At 36.4% G+C, this 16,697-nt stretch overlaps 3 protein-coding genes and 2 non-coding genes across 5 annotated transcripts in view; all 5 read left to right on the plus strand.

Annotated features, from left to right (window-relative positions):
• Positions 1 to 1,310: 1,310 nt before the first annotated feature.
• Cbr-ttr-52 lies at positions 1,311 to 4,022 on the plus strand (the record flags this gene model as incomplete). Its single annotated transcript, XM_045244575.1, has 3 exons — positions 1,311 to 1,470; positions 1,631 to 1,803; positions 3,945 to 4,022. 3 exons carry the CDS (start codon positions 1,311 to 1,313, stop codon positions 4,020 to 4,022), a joined length of 411 nt encoding a protein of 136 aa, XP_045097226.1.
• A 1,099-nt stretch (positions 4,023 to 5,121) lies between these two features.
• On the plus strand, positions 5,122 to 8,202 carry Cbr-nas-1 (the record flags this gene model as incomplete). Its single annotated transcript, XM_002642771.1, has 7 exons — positions 5,122 to 5,313; positions 5,705 to 5,795; positions 5,842 to 5,962; positions 6,874 to 6,977; positions 7,582 to 7,653; positions 7,707 to 7,840; positions 8,107 to 8,202. The coding sequence occupies 7 exons, from the start codon at positions 5,122 to 5,124 to the stop codon at positions 8,200 to 8,202; spliced, it is 810 nt and encodes a 269-aa protein (XP_002642817.1).
• A 557-nt stretch (positions 8,203 to 8,759) lies between these two features.
• On the plus strand, positions 8,760 to 8,831 carry CBG28875. The gene has a single exon. It is a non-coding gene (tRNA).
• An 804-nt stretch (positions 8,832 to 9,635) lies between these two features.
• Positions 9,636 to 16,697, plus strand: part of CBG21212 — a gene marked incomplete at both ends in the record, with an annotated part of 15,587 nt that continues 8,525 nt past the window's right edge. The window contains 10 exons of the mRNA XM_045244576.1: positions 9,636 to 9,707; positions 12,240 to 12,515; positions 13,240 to 13,563; positions 13,623 to 13,696; positions 13,745 to 13,830; positions 14,795 to 14,891; positions 15,603 to 15,690; positions 15,738 to 15,876; positions 15,920 to 16,038; positions 16,149 to 16,301. Coding sequence (XP_045097227.1) covers positions 9,636 to 9,707; positions 12,240 to 12,515; positions 13,240 to 13,563; positions 13,623 to 13,696; positions 13,745 to 13,830; positions 14,795 to 14,891; positions 15,603 to 15,690; positions 15,738 to 15,876; positions 15,920 to 16,038; positions 16,149 to 16,301 — 1,428 coding nt within the window. The remainder of the gene's footprint in view (positions 9,708 to 12,239; positions 12,516 to 13,239; positions 13,564 to 13,622; positions 13,697 to 13,744; positions 13,831 to 14,794; positions 14,892 to 15,602; positions 15,691 to 15,737; positions 15,877 to 15,919; positions 16,039 to 16,148; positions 16,302 to 16,697) is intronic.
• On the plus strand, positions 12,030 to 12,101 carry CBG28760. Its single transcript has one exon. It is a non-coding gene (tRNA).

A 16,697-nucleotide genomic window follows, 5' to 3' on the forward strand; every position in this document is an offset into this window, starting at 1 on the left:
GTGGCGAATGCTGAGGCAGTCGCGAAGCAGAGGGACAACGATTTCCCGGTCGGCAGCTCATGGAATTCGAAGCATGCAATGAGCATAGAGAAGAAGGCGGTGATCTGGCCGTCGATGGACAATTCGGCTGAACGGGGAGCCTGCAAAATGTTAATGAATTGTAGTACATAGGCGGAGCCAGATCTGATACTAATGCTCTCTCTCTCTCTCTCTCTCTCTCTCTCTCTCTCTCTCTCTCTCTCTTTTTTTTTTTTTTACTTTCTGATACTGTCTTTAATTGAGAAAAAACATGACAGAAAGATTGTGAAAAAATATGACAGAAATCCAACAAATTCAACGCAGACATCTGGACAAACAGACAGACCAACAGACAGAATTTAAAGACCGATTTTTTTTTCTTCGAAAACAATTTTTGAACCAAGACGGTCAGAATTTTGGACTTTTTCGAATTTTTGGAAAAATTTTTTTGCAATAATAATCTGAAAATAGATAAATTTTAACACATTTTAATGCAATAAAAATTTTTGGTCGGAGTCCTCCTTTAAGAAAAAGTCAGAATTTCAGGAATTCTAGAGATTTTTGTTGGAAATTCTGAATAAAAATTTAATAATTTTGTAAGTTTTCGGTTTTTTTGAGTACTATAAAATTGTGAACTTTTAAAATTTTAGAATTTTAGACATACGGATTTCAAAATATGTTTTCAAAAATTAGAGATTTCTGGTCCTTGGGCTCATTAACCATATAATTTTAAAAAAAAAAGAAATTTTTATATTTTTTCACTGTAGGATTTCAATTTTTTTTTGAATTTTCCGAAATTTTTCGGAATCTTTGTTTTTGGATTTCTGGAAAATTCAAACTTTTTCTAAATTTTTCGTTTTTCAGAAATAAAAAAAATAGTTTTTTTTGGATTTCCGAAAAGTCTGAACTTTTTCAAAGTTTGGATTTTAGGGTTTCTGGAAATTTTTGGAAACTTTCAGTTTTTGGAGTTTCAGAAGCGTCCTTCAATATCCTTTACATTTTTTCCGTTGATCTTTTTTTTCAAGTTCTGCAACCTGAATTTTTTTTTGTAAAAGACAATTTCCAATATAAAAATATTTTTAATTAGAGATTTCTGGTCCCTGTGCTCATTAACCACATAATTTCTCAAAAAGATGATGTACATAGTGTTATGTACAAATATTTGTGTGCATAGAACTGACACCAATGAGCAAATAGACCAGTGAACATGGCAAGATAAGATAAGAGGTCTCATGGGAAAAGACATTCTTCTTCTTTTTCTTACCACCACGCATTCTGTCCCCCTTAGAATTATGACGTCTTCTAGAAAAGTGCTCCATGCTCTTCTAATTCTCTCATTTTCCAATTTGGCGGCTTCCAAAACCAAGTGCCTTATGGCCACCGGAGTTTTAAAGTGTCCCACTGATCCACATGCTGTCAAAAAGGTCCATATTGATCTTTGGGATGAGGATTGTGAGTTTCTGAATTTTTTAAGTTCTCGAATTTTTGAGTTTTGAATTCTTGAATCTTTGAATTTTTGAATTTTTGAATTTTTGAATTTTTGAGTTTTCGAATTTTTGAATTTTCAAAATTTTAACCTCTAAATTTTTGCAAACTGCCTAGCTGCTTCCAGCCCTTCCCCTGGAATCCGATGACCTAATGGGTCGAACCTGGAGTGATATCCATGGGAATTTCCGAGTAACTGGATGTGCAAGTGATTTTGGTCCCATTAACACCCCCGACCCATATATTTATATCCAACACGATTGCCCACATCGAGACACAAATGCAACGGATCCGATTCAGGTGGGATTTTTAGGACCATGTATTTGAGCTCAATTATCTCGCTTCTTGTAAGAGATATCAGATTTTTGTCAACTGCTGAAATGTTTTTCTTTAAATTTTGCATATTTTATTAGTTGACAAAACTTTGATATCTTTTACAGAAAGCGAGATACGTGAGCTTAAAGTTTGCGTCATGCTTTTTGAGCGCGGCACCACAATCGTCAATTGTGCTCTAATTTATCTCACTTTCTGTAATCGATATCAAAAAGTGGTAAACTAGTTAGATATAAACTAACAAAATGTGTAGAATTTTATGAAGATCGTTTTGTCAGTTGAAAGATTTTTTTTTGCTTCAAAAGGACCGAAATAAATTACCTCAAAAGCAGTTAGCTTCTCTGCGCCTTCATCCCTGAGCGCAGGCTCCCCAACCATCAATTTTTCTTCAATTTATCTCGCTCTCTAAAGAAGCTATCAAAAATGTGCAAAATTTGGCTCTTTATGACAAGGGGGCCCATGGGAAAAGGGGGGGGGGGCCCACGGCAAAAAAGGGGGGGGGGCCAAGTGGAAAAATGTGGACTAAGTTAAAGGTGGGGGGACAGGAGATTTTTCGTAGTTTTTTTGTAGCTAGAGTATGCATTCTACCGTCACGGTGTACAACGATTAATGTCACTCTGCGTACAGCTGTCGTCCTCGCCTTTATGAATGCAATCGGGCGTGCGCTTTCTCTTTGCCCGCGTAGCTCAGTCGGTAGCGGCGCCGCACCCTCAATCATCGCCCTCACAAGTTCAACTCCTCGAGGGGCATCTTTGAACGGAATTTCGAGAACATTATTTTTTTTCATGTCCCTCCACCTTTAAGATTTACCAATTTTTTCAAGTTTTCCGGATGTTTCTTTGACAATTTCGTACTTTGCGCTTGTTTCCCCAAAAATGCGTCACTTTGAAAAATTTCAGTTTAGGCCGGTTTTTTGCATGAACAACACTATTTTGATAATTGAAACTGTGTAATTTGAAGTTATTCGGCTAGTTTTAGATTTTTTTTCAGGCTTAGTAACAAAAAAATAGACAAAAAATGTGAAAAAATGACATAAACTGAAATTTTCAAAAAATTATGAAAAATGTTCAATGTTCGAAATTGAAATAGGAACAGTCACAAAAATTGAAAAAATTGGTAAATTTCAACTCAGGCATAATTTTTCTACTTGGGCCCCCCACCCCTTTTCCCATGGGCCCCCTTGTCATAAAGAGCCCAAAATTTTAGGTTTCACAATTTAATAATTGACAAACTTTTAATATCTAATTAAGGGAAGTGATTTCAAAGTTGATTTCCAGGAGTAATTTCCTGGAAAAACGCTGTCCAAAGCTGTCATTGTTTTCCAGAGGCCTCCGCTTCGAGACCCGCCGTAAATCGACATGAATCAACAGGAAGAACACAGCCAAAACGAGTGATACAGTAGTTTACTGTTGCTGTAAATCTGGAAAACAATCGCAGCTTTGGAGAGCGTTTTTCCAGGAAATTACTCCTGGAAATCAAGCTTTTAACGCGGCATGAGATAAACTGAATTGAAGGATCTACCGGTTACATCTTCTACCGGTTACATCTTTCCTTGTCAAATATCTAAATTATCCCGTTTCCCCTTCCCTACTCAGATCGGCCTCGTGAGGGGCATTTTTTCTGAGTCTTTCATGTGCTGCCCTCTAATGTTTTATTACACCTGATCAATAAACAAATTAAATTAAAATAAAGGATCCGCAGGCAAGCAGCCGCTCGCTTCGTACAAAAGCGCGGGCTTCCTGGTCGTCAATTTTGCTTTCATTTACCTTGCTTCCTATAATAGATATCAAAAAGTTGTAAACTAATAAAATGTGTAAAATTTCAAGACAATTATCTTTTTATTAACAAAACATTGATCTTTCAAAGGAATTGAGATAAGTGAGTTCAAAGTAAGAGACTCTTCAGTCGCAAACTTGGCTGTATCATAAACGCTTCTACTTTGCCCCTGCTTTCTCCGTTCCTGTAATAGATATCAAAAAGTTGTAAACTAATAAAATGTGTGAAATTTTATGATAAACATTTTATCAGTTATCAAAATTGTGATATCTCTCATGAGAACCAAGGTAAATGGCTTCAAAACGCTAGGCCAGCCAACATCTTTTTTCCAGATCGACGTCATCCCACTGTTCCTTCCATCAATCGTCAATTTGGGTAATATCTATCTGGATCGATACATCGACGACTAATAATTGAACTCTTGAAACCAACTGCAAATACTACAAAAAATTGTTTCAATGTTTGCATAAAACTGTTCTTCATTTACTTTCCTCCTCCTTCTGTATATAATAAAAAGTCAAACATTTTCTTTGCTCCTGCACCACCAGTCGTTTTTTTGACAGGTAGTTAGAGTAAATGAGCACAACCTGGAGCACACACACACACACACACACGCGGACTGGTTCCTTCCGCGTTGCTCCTCCGCGCGTGAAATACTGGCTCCGGAGAGAGGAGGCGCGACCTTTGGCAATGGATGCCTCTACGAGTAGCTCCTCACAACCAGCAGTAGTTGGTTGGAGAACAGTTGGTTGGGAGCTGTCACAACTCATTTTTTGGTAAGTTTGCTTTGTTCCAGTTTTTTGAAACCTCAACTTTGACCTACATAGACTCTCTAGCTTGGAACGCGGGCTCCGTAGACTTCAATTTTGACCCACTTCGTCTCGATTCCTTCAATAGATATTGAAAAGTTGTCAACAAATCGAATCTTTTTATTTTTCAAGATAAAACGATCCTAACACCTTGAAACCTGCATTTAGAGGGTCTTCACACACTTTCAACTTTAACTTAACTCATCTCGGTTATTTAAGAAGATATAAGAAATTGGTAAAGTAACAAAATGTTTATCATAAAAGTTTGTACATTTTATCAGTAGACTACTTTTTGTTATCTTTCAAAGCAACTGAGATAATTGAAGCCAACGTTGACGACTGGGGTGCCCGCGCTCAAGGAGGAGTTCGCAGAAATGGTAGAGCGGCTGCTCGTCTGCGTCTTCTTCAAGGTAATTTATCTCAGTTACTGTAGAAGATATCAAAAAGTTGTCAACTAACAAAATTTTTATCATAATATCTCCATAATTTTATCAAAAGACTATTTTTTGATAACTCTCACAGGAACCGAGGAAAATAGGGTTTAAGTAGGCCCCTCTCTAAAGTGGCTCTTCTATTTTTTCACTTTTTCAAAAAAAACTGAACCAAATTTAATATTTTTGAATATAAATAATTATTACAAAAATGTTCATCAAACAATACATAAAAAGTAAGATCCTCAAATTTTCAGAACATCTTTAAAATGCTACCCTCCCTCGTGCTCTCCATCCTGCTCTCGGCTCCAATGGCACTGTGCCAAGCGCCCTTCTGGATGCCAAATATGCAACAATTCTCATTTTTGACCGAAACCGACTTTCGAAATGCTCTTCTCTTGCCAACTACAAATACACGACGAGTTAGAAGTCTATTCCATGATATGCGCATTCCTATGCAGGTTGGTTTTTGAAAATTTAAGCTTTGAGCCAGTTTATCTGGGTTACTGTAAGAGAAATCAAAAAATTGTCAACTGATGAAATGTGTAGAATTTCAAAATGAACGTTTTGTTAGTTAACTACTTTCTGATATCTTTTACATGGACCGTGATATATTGCATTGAAGGAGACGCAGGCGAGCAGCCGCTCCAGCTTCCCGCCGCCCTCCTTCTCAAGAACGAGAGCTTCTCTCGGTTACTGTAAAATATACAAAAAAGTAGTCAACTAACAAAAAACTACTGATAATATGATGAGCATTTTATCAGTTGAAACCGTTTTGATAGCTACTACAAGAGATATATAGGCTCAAAGTTGAGGTTCATCTGTGTGTCTGTCTATCCAAATGATTTCCAGAGATTCAAACGTGGCGGTGGAGTAGCTGTAGCAGCTGATAAGGACAAATGGCCGAATGGACGAGTCCCATACATCCTCTCCGCTGCCTACAGTAAGTCTCTGTGTGTCTGCCTGTCCAAATGTCCGCAATTTTTCAGCAAGTGCTCAAAGAGCAGTTCTGGCACGTGCATTCGATGCATATGCAAAGAGAACTTGCATTCGATTTGTACCAAAAGCGCCAACTGATAAGGATTATATTGTTATTCAGAAGCTGGATGGGTGAGTTTTCTTTGTTTCAAAATTTTTGAAAAAGGAGATAAACTGGGTTAGAGGAGCCGCAGAAGAGCAGCCATCTTCCCGGCGCCCTAATCGTCAGTTTCGCTTTAATTTTGCTCGGTTACTGTAGAAGATATAAAAAAGTAGTCAACTAACAATTTTTTTTGATATTATGATAAACATTTTATCAGTTGATCAATTCTTGATATCTCTTACAGTAACCGAGATGCATTAGCTCAACGTTGACGGTATGGGTTTATTTTCTGAAAATTTTGAAATTTAGGGTTTTCGAGAAAATGGGGTCGTGGTCGAGGAAAAAGGAAAAAAGTTAGACCATGAAAATCATTTTTATACCAAAAAATGCAGAATTTTCAAACAATGATTTTGGTATTAAAATCATAAAAATCGGTTTATTGGTTTTTGAGAAAATGTTAAAATATAAAATTTGATTTTTTTTCAAAGTTTTCATAAAAATTTGATTTTCGAATTTTTTTATTTTTTCTCAAAAACCACACAATTTTTTTTAAATCAAAATGAACCTGTAAAACTTTTGATTTTTTCTGTCTTATTCATAAATTTCAGATCTAGATTTATCAAGTTTGATGGTATCAAAAACTTAATAAACCAAAAAATAGTGATTTCAAAGTTTTAGGTTCCATAAAATTTGTTAAAATTCAGGACGAAATTTGAGTGTTATACCAAAACATGTGAAATTTTATGAGAATAATTTTAATATAAAAATCACAAAATCGGCTTATTGGTTTTTGAGAAAATGTTAAAATACAGTCTGATTTATAAATTTTTCGAAAAAAATTGTATTTTCAATTTTCTCCAAAACTATAGAACCGATTTTCCTGACTTTTATATCAAAATGTTTAGAATTTTCTAGAAAATCTAAAATTTTTAATTTCCAGATGCTACGCAGATTTCTCTCGAGTCGGTGGCCGTCAACAGGTCTCCCTAGCCGATGAGTGTATCGATTACGCGACGATCATTCATGAATTGATGCATGTCATAGGTAAGAGAATGCGATCTAATGAAAAAAATATGAAATTTTTCAAGGATCATTTTTGTATAAAAATCACGAAAATCGGTTCCCTAATTTTCAAGAAAATCGAAAATCAAAAAAAAAATCGAAAAAAAATAAAAACTTTTGTATTTTCTCAATTTTCTCAAAAACTACTCAACCAAATTTTATGATTTTTATACCAAAACAATTCCTAAACAATTTCCAATATTTTGGTATAAAATTCAAATTCCATGCTAAAACTTGACGAATTCTATGGAACCAAAAAACTGGATCCCTCGTTATTTTGGCTTCTCAAGTTTTCGATTCCATAAAACTTGTTAAATCTTGAATTAAAAATTAAAACTTTAAATTTGAAAATTTAGAATAATCCAAGAATCATTGTAATATAAAAATCACAAAATTCGGTTTCTTAGTATGTGAGAAACTCAAAAAAATAAAAAAATTTTTTTGGAAAAATTTCAAAAAATCAAATTTTGTATTTTTCAATTTTCTCAAAAACTACCGAACCGGATTTTCTGGTTTTCATATCAAAATGATCCTCAGAAATTGAAATATATAAAGTGCGCTCCATTGACAAGTTTTTTATTTTTAGGATTCATTCACGAGCACCAACGTGAGGATCGTGATCAATACGTCTCAATTTTATACCAAAATGTGATTCAAGGTAAGAAAGACATCCGAAAAAACAGACAGACAGACAGAAAATGCTTTTTTCAGGTGCCAACACAGATTTTGATAAGCTGAGCAATTTGGGATTATCGTATTACGGAGAACACTATGATTATACATCTATTATGCATTATGAAGCAAATGAGGGGTCGAGAAATGGGAAAAATACCATTGAGGCGAAGGTAAGGGGGCGTGGCCGAGGAAAAAATTAGGTCATGGGATACTGAAAATGCAGAATTTTCTGAGGATTATTTTGGTATAAAAATTACTAAAATCGGTTCGGTGGTTCTTGAGAACATTGGAAAGTACAAGTTTTGATTTTTTGAAAATTTTCCAGTAATTTTTTTTTGAATTTTCTCAAAAACCTGTCAACCGATTTTTATGGTTTTTATACCAAAATGATCCTTGAAAAATGCTGCAGTTTTTAATTTTTAACCAATTTTTCCAGAATAATCATTTCACTTCAATTATGGGAAAAGCCAACGACTTCTCCACATCCGACCTTCGTCGAGTGAATCGAGCCTATAAATGCTCCATTTTCTAAATTAGTTTTTTTTGGTTAATTGCTAATTATGATACGTGTAATTTATGAGTCATTAATTACCCTGAAGTTTCCCCCGGTGCTTTTTGTTTGTCTGTACATATTGAAACAATGAATTTTTCCCTACTTTTTTGGACATGCATTTTTAAAAGCTAGTTTTCTCAGAGATGACTTGTTTAATCGCAATGATTAATATACCAAAATAATTGTCTTGAAATTCCAGACATTTTAATTCAAAATTCGACTATTTTACCTTAAAATTGAAAACTGAAAATTTGCTCTAAACTTTTAACTCTTTCTTCTGCTGTTCTTTCAATTTTTCTCTAGAACCAGTTGCTCAATTTTTTTGGTTTTTACACTAAAACAAAGGAAATTTGAAGACAAATATTTTGAATATAAATTTAATGTTATTAGTCGAACACAACTTTTAGAAATCGCTATTCTTTCAAGCTGTATGAAAAAAATGTTGTATGGAGCGCAAACAAAAACACAGTCGCTTCCTCTTTCTCTGCGTCTCTCCCTCCCTTTCTTGTACACACTCTCTCTCCTTAAGACGGTGTGCCCTTATAGCTCAGTGGTAGAGCGTTGGTCTTGTAAACCAAAGGTCCGTAGTTCAATCCTGCGTGGGGGCAATTGTCTTTTTGCTTTTTCGAGGGACATTGTTAAGGTGTTAGGATGGTCCAGGTGTGAATTAGAGCGAATTTACAGTGTACTCGATTCTTCCTTATATATAAAACGCTAGAGGCGTCTGTCCGTCCTCGTGTCAGTCTGTCAACTTTTAAAAAGCTTGAAAATTAAATATAAATTTACGTTATCCTTTAAAAATAATTGAGTAGCGGAGCCACGAACCAGTAAATAACTAAATGGAATCGCGCCGAAGGCGCACCAGCTTGCTGGTATTGGAATAATTTATATAACTTTGTTTTTGTTATGTGTATTATTGTCGGAATTATAAAACTGCGACCTGCGGTGTATGCAGACTCGGTGCAAAACACTAATTTTTTGTACTGACAATACCTTGTTAATTCAAAAGTTTTAAATGTTTATGAATTTCCAAAAAAGTGTTGTTTAAAATAGTTGTTGAATTCCCAAATTCCTTCCTTTCCTCCACAAACGTTGCCATCCATCTCCGATCAGCTCCCCCGAAAATCCCTCTCAAGTACTCCGCCCCGTAAATACAATATGTTTCTAAGCTACTCCCGACATTGTGTATCCACGATCCTCAAGAAAAGAGAATCTCTGTGTCTCTCACTCTCTCACATATCTCCAACCTGAAGCTCTCTCTGTGAGCCCCCGTTTTGCCGCCGACGACCCACCAACGGCCACCCATTGATAAAACTTTTTTTGCTTCTTCTACGCAGATTTGTGTGTGTTTTATCAAAGAAAAAATTTGATCTACTTGTTTTTTTTTGTTTTGATCTACCAACTCGTTCGCCATGGCGAATATCGACTATATGATGGATCCGGGATGGAAGTACCTGCGGCAGGCTCAGGATGAGGCTTTGAAGGTTCGTAAAATTCTATGATCATTCGAATGGTACCAAAATGATTAGAGTATTACTCTCGTCCGAAATCAATGCACGTTGCGGCCGAAAATTTACTCAAAATCGCATCGTCGGTCGCACAGCGAAAAAACAAATTGATGCATGCGCCTTTAAATACCGTACGTCGGACGTTTTTTATTTTGGGCCCTATTTGATGTTTTTTCTATTTTACTGTCTGTACAAAAAAACCTCGGCAAGGGGCGGGGCTTACGCGACACGCCCCTTTATGCAACGCGCGCGCACACTTTTTCGGGGATATTTTTCTCGGAATTTTCAGATGTATTTTTTCGCACTTTTTCTCATTGAAATTGAATAAAATTGAGATTTTAATGTAAAATCATTCAGAAAATATCAATATTATCCAGAATTGCTTCAGTGCCTTCATACCTCGACGGCGATGGCTTCCTGGGGTTGTCGGTTGAGGGGGAAAGTTCGTTGTGGTGTGCTACTCATGTTTTCTGACTTTACATTAAAAACTCAATTTTATTCAATTTCAATGAGAAAAAGTGTGAAAAATGACATCTAAAATTCCGGAAAAAATATCCCCGAAAAGGGTGAGCCACTGTTGCAAAAAGGGGCGTATCAGGAACGCCCCATTTTCCGGCTGCGGCGCGCCCACGTTTTATTGAACAGACAGTATAAGAAAAATAAATTAAAGATTTATAAGAATTACACAAAATTAGACAGAAAAAAACGAAAAAATGAGAGAAAAAGACAAAAATTCAATAAATGTTGAGGTACTGTATTAAAAGCGCATGCAATAATTTGAAAAATACAGTAAAGTTCTCTCTGTGGGAGCTAAGCTCCGCCCACTGTTGTTTTCTCGGCCGCAACGTGCATTGATTTCGGACAAGAGTAATAGCTCCAAAATTAAGCGGATTACGGTCAACTGACTGTGTAGCTGCTTTAAATGCGCTCCACTGGACTTATTTTCAGATTCATCAATTTGAAAATCCACAACCTAGTGTAACTTTTTATGCTGCATCGATTGGCATTATAGTTCAATAATTAAAGGAGTTGTGGGCACTTTCCTTGATATACCGTATAGATGCTTTAAATGCGCTTTAAAACTGTTCCAATCTTCTTGCTATTTAGCTAGTTTTATGAGATTTAAACAAGCAAAAAATCAGCTTTCAAATGGTATAAAAATCATAAATGTATGACGAAAATGAAAAAAGTTAGGTGTCAACTTCCTTCGCGTTACACCTAGGCAGAATGTGCCGCATATAGAAGTCGCGCTCCACTCGAATTATTTTTGAGCCCATCAAATTGAAACTTGACATGCTTATGTAAAATTTGGTTCAAAGTCGATTGGTATAAAAATCACAGCTCTAGCTCAAAAACTAATCAAGTTATAATCACTTTTCCTGCATCAGTTAGACTATGATGTTCGAAGCTTTGGTTCTTGAGACCCAAAAAACTGTTTTGCTATGATTTTTATATCAAAATGTTCTTTTTACCATGCCCTATCATAATGTATAACTTTCTCAACTTGATTCCATTTTAGAAGACATTTATGAAGCTTTGAAAGTAGGTCAATTAAAGCTCAGCTGCCGTCCGCCTGCCATTGAGCCGTCGCGCTTCAAATAGGGTTTAAAATGTCCGAATTGTATTCCTCGGACTAGTTTAAGGTTTGTAGGCCATTTTCAAATCACAAGACTTGGCACTGTGCCAAGATTTCGTTTTGGGTGAGCTAAAAGTAAATATTTGAAAATCCCGTGCGGGATTTGTTGAGAGAAAGAGGCAAAAAAGCTCCTAACATCTTTTATCAAAGACAACAGTAGTTATCTTCTTTTTTACCTAGGTACAAAAAAGTTTGTTTGGGGGATGAGCAGAAAAATATTGAGGGATTAGAAACAAGAATAAGGGGAGGTGAAAAAATTCAGTTTTCTCAAACACCACTGGTTCAAAATTCATGGTTTTTATATCATAATTGACCTTGGAAAATTCTATACATCTTGATATTAAATTTGACTATTAAACCTTAAAATTGAAAACTGAAAATTAGCTTTAAACTTTTAAGACTTTCTTTTTAAATTTTCTCCAGAACCAGTTGCTCAATTTTCCTGCTTTTTACACCAAAAAATAGAAAATTTCCCGAAAATTTTTTAAAATGTGAATTTGATGTGATTGGTCAAACCAAAGTTTTAGAAACCTCTGCTTTTTTAAAGATGTATAAAATCACTGTAGTATGAAGCGCAAACAAAAACACCGCCCTCCCTCCTTTTCTTTCTCTGCGTCTCTCCCTACCTTTCTTGTACGCACTCTCTCCCCTCTCCACGCTGTGCCCTTATAGCTCAGTGGTAGAGCGTTGGTCTTGTAAACCAAAGGTCCGTAGTTCAATCCTGCGTGGGGGCAGCTCTTTTTTTTGTTTTTTCGAGGGGCATTGAGAAGGTGTTAGGAGGGTCCAGGTGTAAATTAGAGCGTATTTACAGAGTACTAGATGCAGAAACATGCTTATTTGTTTCTTTTAAATCTACAGTAACCCTTTCTCAGGAGCAAGCTGCTCGTCGCTTTGACAACAAGACTCATGCCTGGGTCCCGGATGCTGCCGAAGGATTCGTTGCTGCTGCAATTGCAGTCCAAGAGGGCGACAATTTGACGCTGACGATGCCATCTGATGGATCGCAGAAAAGATTGACAAGATCCGAAGTTCAGGAAATCAATCCGGCCAAGTTTGAGAAGACGGAGGATATGAGCAATTTGACTTTCTTGAATGAGGCGTCCGTGTTGCATAACCTTCGACAGAGATACTATTCAATGATGATTTATGTGAGTTTTTCCCTTTTAAACTGATTACAGTACTTCAAAAAACTCAAATCAATATGTATACCGTAAACCCTCTAATAGAACCCGAGCTGTAACCCTTAAACTCATATATCTTCATATTCTTTATCAGCTTGTTATTAGCTTTCAAATGAGTATACTCATGACCTACTTTTCTCCATTTGCATTTTTATGTACCCTATGCGCCTTTAAGCTCGCTACAGTACCCCAAAAGCTAAATTTGAGAAAACTAGGGCATGATTATACTCATTTGAAAGCTCTCAACGGGCTGAACAATAATTTTGACAGAACAATGCTGAACTTACCGAAAAGTGATAAACTTGAAAACTCAACTGTGAAAAAATCGAAAATTAATAATTTTGATTTAAAATCTAGAATTCGTTAAATATCCTGTGCATATACATACTCAGCTTGTTATCACCTTTCGAATAAGTATAACCATGACCAACTCACCTCGATTTTTGGATTACTTATTTTCCTTTAAAGCTAACTACAGTACTCCAAAACTCAATGTCAAAGAAAATAGGTCATGATAGCGAAGCTTAAATCTATTTTGTTTATGCTTCTTCGATATCAACTATTTGAGTTACGGTCCCATGTGGTTTTAACGGAGCTACAGTACCCCAAAAGACAGAGTGATGCAAAATAGGTCATGAGTATACTCATTTTGAAGCTCTCAACAAGCTAAATTCAAATTTATTATTTTCAGACGTATTCCGGTCTATTCTGCGTCTTCATCAACCCATACAAAATGCTTCCAATATACACTGACTCTGTCGCCTCAATGTATGTGAACAAGAGACGTGCCGAGATGCCACCTCATCTGTTTGCTGTGTCTGATGAGGCATTTAGGAATATGATGTCGGGTAGGAGCTTAGAATTGTTGCATTTTCAGATTTTTCTGAAATTTTCAGACAAGGAAAATCAATCAATGTTGATCACCGGAGAATCGGGAGCTGGAAAAACTGAAAACACCAAAAAAGTTATCGCCTACTTTGCCATGATTGGTTCTGGAAACAAGGATCAGAAATCGGTGAGAAATTGAATTAAAAAAAATTTCTTGCAAATTTGCAAATGTTTTCAAAATTCCAGGAATCCTCTCTGGAAAACCAAGTTGTGCAAGCCAACCCGGCTATCGAGGCGTTTGGAAATGGAGCCACGACAAGGTTCGTTTAGAGCGCATATGCATTTTTCAATTCTCAACTTTTTTTTAGAAACTACAACTCGTCGCGTTATGGAAAATTCATTCGAATCCATTTTGATAGAAAGGGACGTCTGGTGGGAGGAGATATTGAGCATTGTGAGTTGGGATATGAAAATTATTGCTCAGCTCGTTGAGAGCTTCAAAATGAGTATAATCATGACGGGGGTAGCTTCAGTAGCTAGAAAGCCGCATAGAGTCGTAATTCTGTTAGTTTCTGGCGGAGATGCTTGAAAATTATATGATTGAGTTTGGCTAATTGTAAGCTTTCGTTTAACTATAATCATGACCTAGTTTCCTTAATTTTAGTTTTTGGGATACTGTAGTTAGCTTAAAGGCGCATAGGGAACATAGAAATGCAAGTAGAGGGAAGTAGGTCATGAGTATATTCATTCGAAAGGCGGTGACAAGCTGAGAAAGAATATTAACAGATTTTTCAAGGAAATACAAAATTTAGTCTGAAATTTTGATTTTCAATTTTTCCAGAAAATTGTCGTTTCGAATTTATCGTTTCTGAGAAAGTTTTTTTTAGCATTTTTATTTAAAAATTGTTGTTTTGCAAATTCCAAGCTTTGCAGTGAATATAATAATGCCCTATTTTCCCCGAATTCAGTTTTTGGGGGTACTGTAGCAAGCTTAAAGGCGCATAGAATACATAGAAAGGGAAGTACAAGGAAGTCGGTCATGATTATACTCATTCGAAAGCTAGGAACAAACTGATGACGAAAACGTTAAAGGTGGGGGGACATGAAAAAAAATAATGTTCTCGAAATTCCGTTCAAAGATGCCCCTCGAGGATTTGAACTTGTGAAGGCGATGATTGAGGGTGCGGCGCCGCTACCGACTGAGCCACGCGGGCAAAGAGAAAGCGCACGCCCGATTGCATACATAAAGGCGAGGACGACAGCTGTACGCAGAGTGACATTAAGCGTTGCACACCGTCACGGTAGAATGCATACTCTAGCTACAAAAAACTACGAAAAATCTCCTGTCCCCCCACCTTTAATAAGATTCAGGCTAAATCAAAATTCAATTCGAAAAATCCCCTTTATTCGATTTGCAGACCTTCTCGAAAAGTCTCGTGTCATCAAGCAAGCGCCCGGCGAGCGCTCCTATCACATCTTCTATCAAATCATGACTCAAAAAGCGTTGAGAGGTAAGTGTCTAACAAATGATGACAATTTTTGGCTTTTTCTCAATGGAACGCATTTTCCAAAATTTTGGAAAACTGGTTAAAACTAGGCTCATTTTTAAGAGCTAAAAAATTTGAGAATGAGGGTTAAAAATCCTAAATCTAGTACTAAGACTAACCAAGTTATGATGATTTTTCGGTTTTTTCTCCATGGAGCACATTTTCCACAATTTTCGAAACTCACATGAGCATGGGCTTGTTTATACTTATTTTGGAACTTAAATTGGGGCGAACTCAAAAATCTGGTTAGCTTTAGGTTTGGACAAAAATGTAAGCATGTATGACTTTTTTTTTTTTGATTTTTCCATTTTTCGGTTTTTCTGAAAAGAGCCCATTTTACAATATTATGGAAAACTAGTTGAAAATAAGCTCATTTTGAAGAATTTAAAAAATTAAAACTATGGGTTTTAAAATCATCGAGCTAGCATGAAAACTAACAAAGTTATGACATTCTTTCCATTTTTCTCAATAGAGCGCATTTTCCGAAAATTTCCTAAGTTAGTTGAAATTTTTTAAAACTCATTTTGAAGAGCTTAAAATGTTGTCAATATGGGTTTTAAAATTATCGAGTCTCATTTTGAAGCTCTCAATGAGACAAATTCGAATATATAGTTTTCATGTGTCTCCTCCGAAAACTGTCTGAGTTACGATCTCATTTTTCAGAGCGCTACGGTTTAAGTGACAACATTCGCGACTACAAATTCGTGTCGCAAGCTGAGATTACGGTACCCGGAATGAATGATACAGAGGAGTGGGGGATTACCGATGTGAGTAGATGGCCTAGCTTTTTCTAGGCCATTCCAAGTTTTTTCAGACTGCATTCAACGTGATGGGCTTCTCGGAACGCGAGAAGGACGATCTGTACAAACTGTGTTCGGCCATCATGCACATTGGAAATTCGACTTTTAAACAGAAGCCAAGAGATGAGCAAGCCGAGGTGGATGATATGAAAAGTACAGTAATCCTTGGAACATTTTGAAAAATCGATATTTTTAGGCCCCACTGCTGCTTGTAAGTTGTTTGGAATTGATACAGATCAATTTTTGAATGCTTTGACTCGCCCCAGAATCAAGGTTGGAATGGAATGGGTCAACAAGGGCCAGAATGTTCAACAGGTACGGTAGTTTGGTTTCTTGCCGTTTTCCAATATTTTATCAATATTCTCCTTTCAAATGTGTCTTCAGATTAATTGCCTTATTTTGAATACGGATTACTGTAATTTCAGGTCGACTGGGCGGTTGGCGCGTTGTCCAAAGCGATCTACGCGAGAATGTTCCATTGGTTGATTAAGCGAGTCAATAAGACACTTCAAGCCAACTCCGATGATATGGTTTACTATATTGGAGTTTTGGATATCGCTGGATTTGAGATTTTTGATGTGAGTTTTTGTTTTTTCCCCAAGTTGTCAAAAAGTTATTATTATATTTGTAATCCGCTTGTTAAGAGCTTCAAAATGAGTATACGCATGACCTACTTTCCTCATTTTCCGTTTTCGGGGTACTGTAGCTAGCTTCAAAGGCACAAGGGACCGTAACTCAGACACTTTTCGGTAGAAATACATAAAAACTATATATTCAAACTTAACTAGTCAAGAGCTTTCAAATGAACCTGTCGAGACGCTCCGCCCCTTTTTGAGGCGCGGTTTTGTGGGCGTGCAAAGGCGCCGCACAGTTTTTTCATGGATTTTTTATTCAAGCCATTTTTGGTAATTTTTCACCAAATTTCGTTGGAATTTGAAGACAATTTGGCTATTTTGTGAAGGAAATATATACTG

The sequence above is a fragment of the Caenorhabditis briggsae genome, assembly GCF_000004555.2.
Source record: "Caenorhabditis briggsae complete genome, chrIII, whole genome shotgun sequence".
NCBI classification, from domain to species: Eukaryota; Metazoa; Nematoda; class Chromadorea; order Rhabditida; family Rhabditidae; genus Caenorhabditis; species Caenorhabditis briggsae.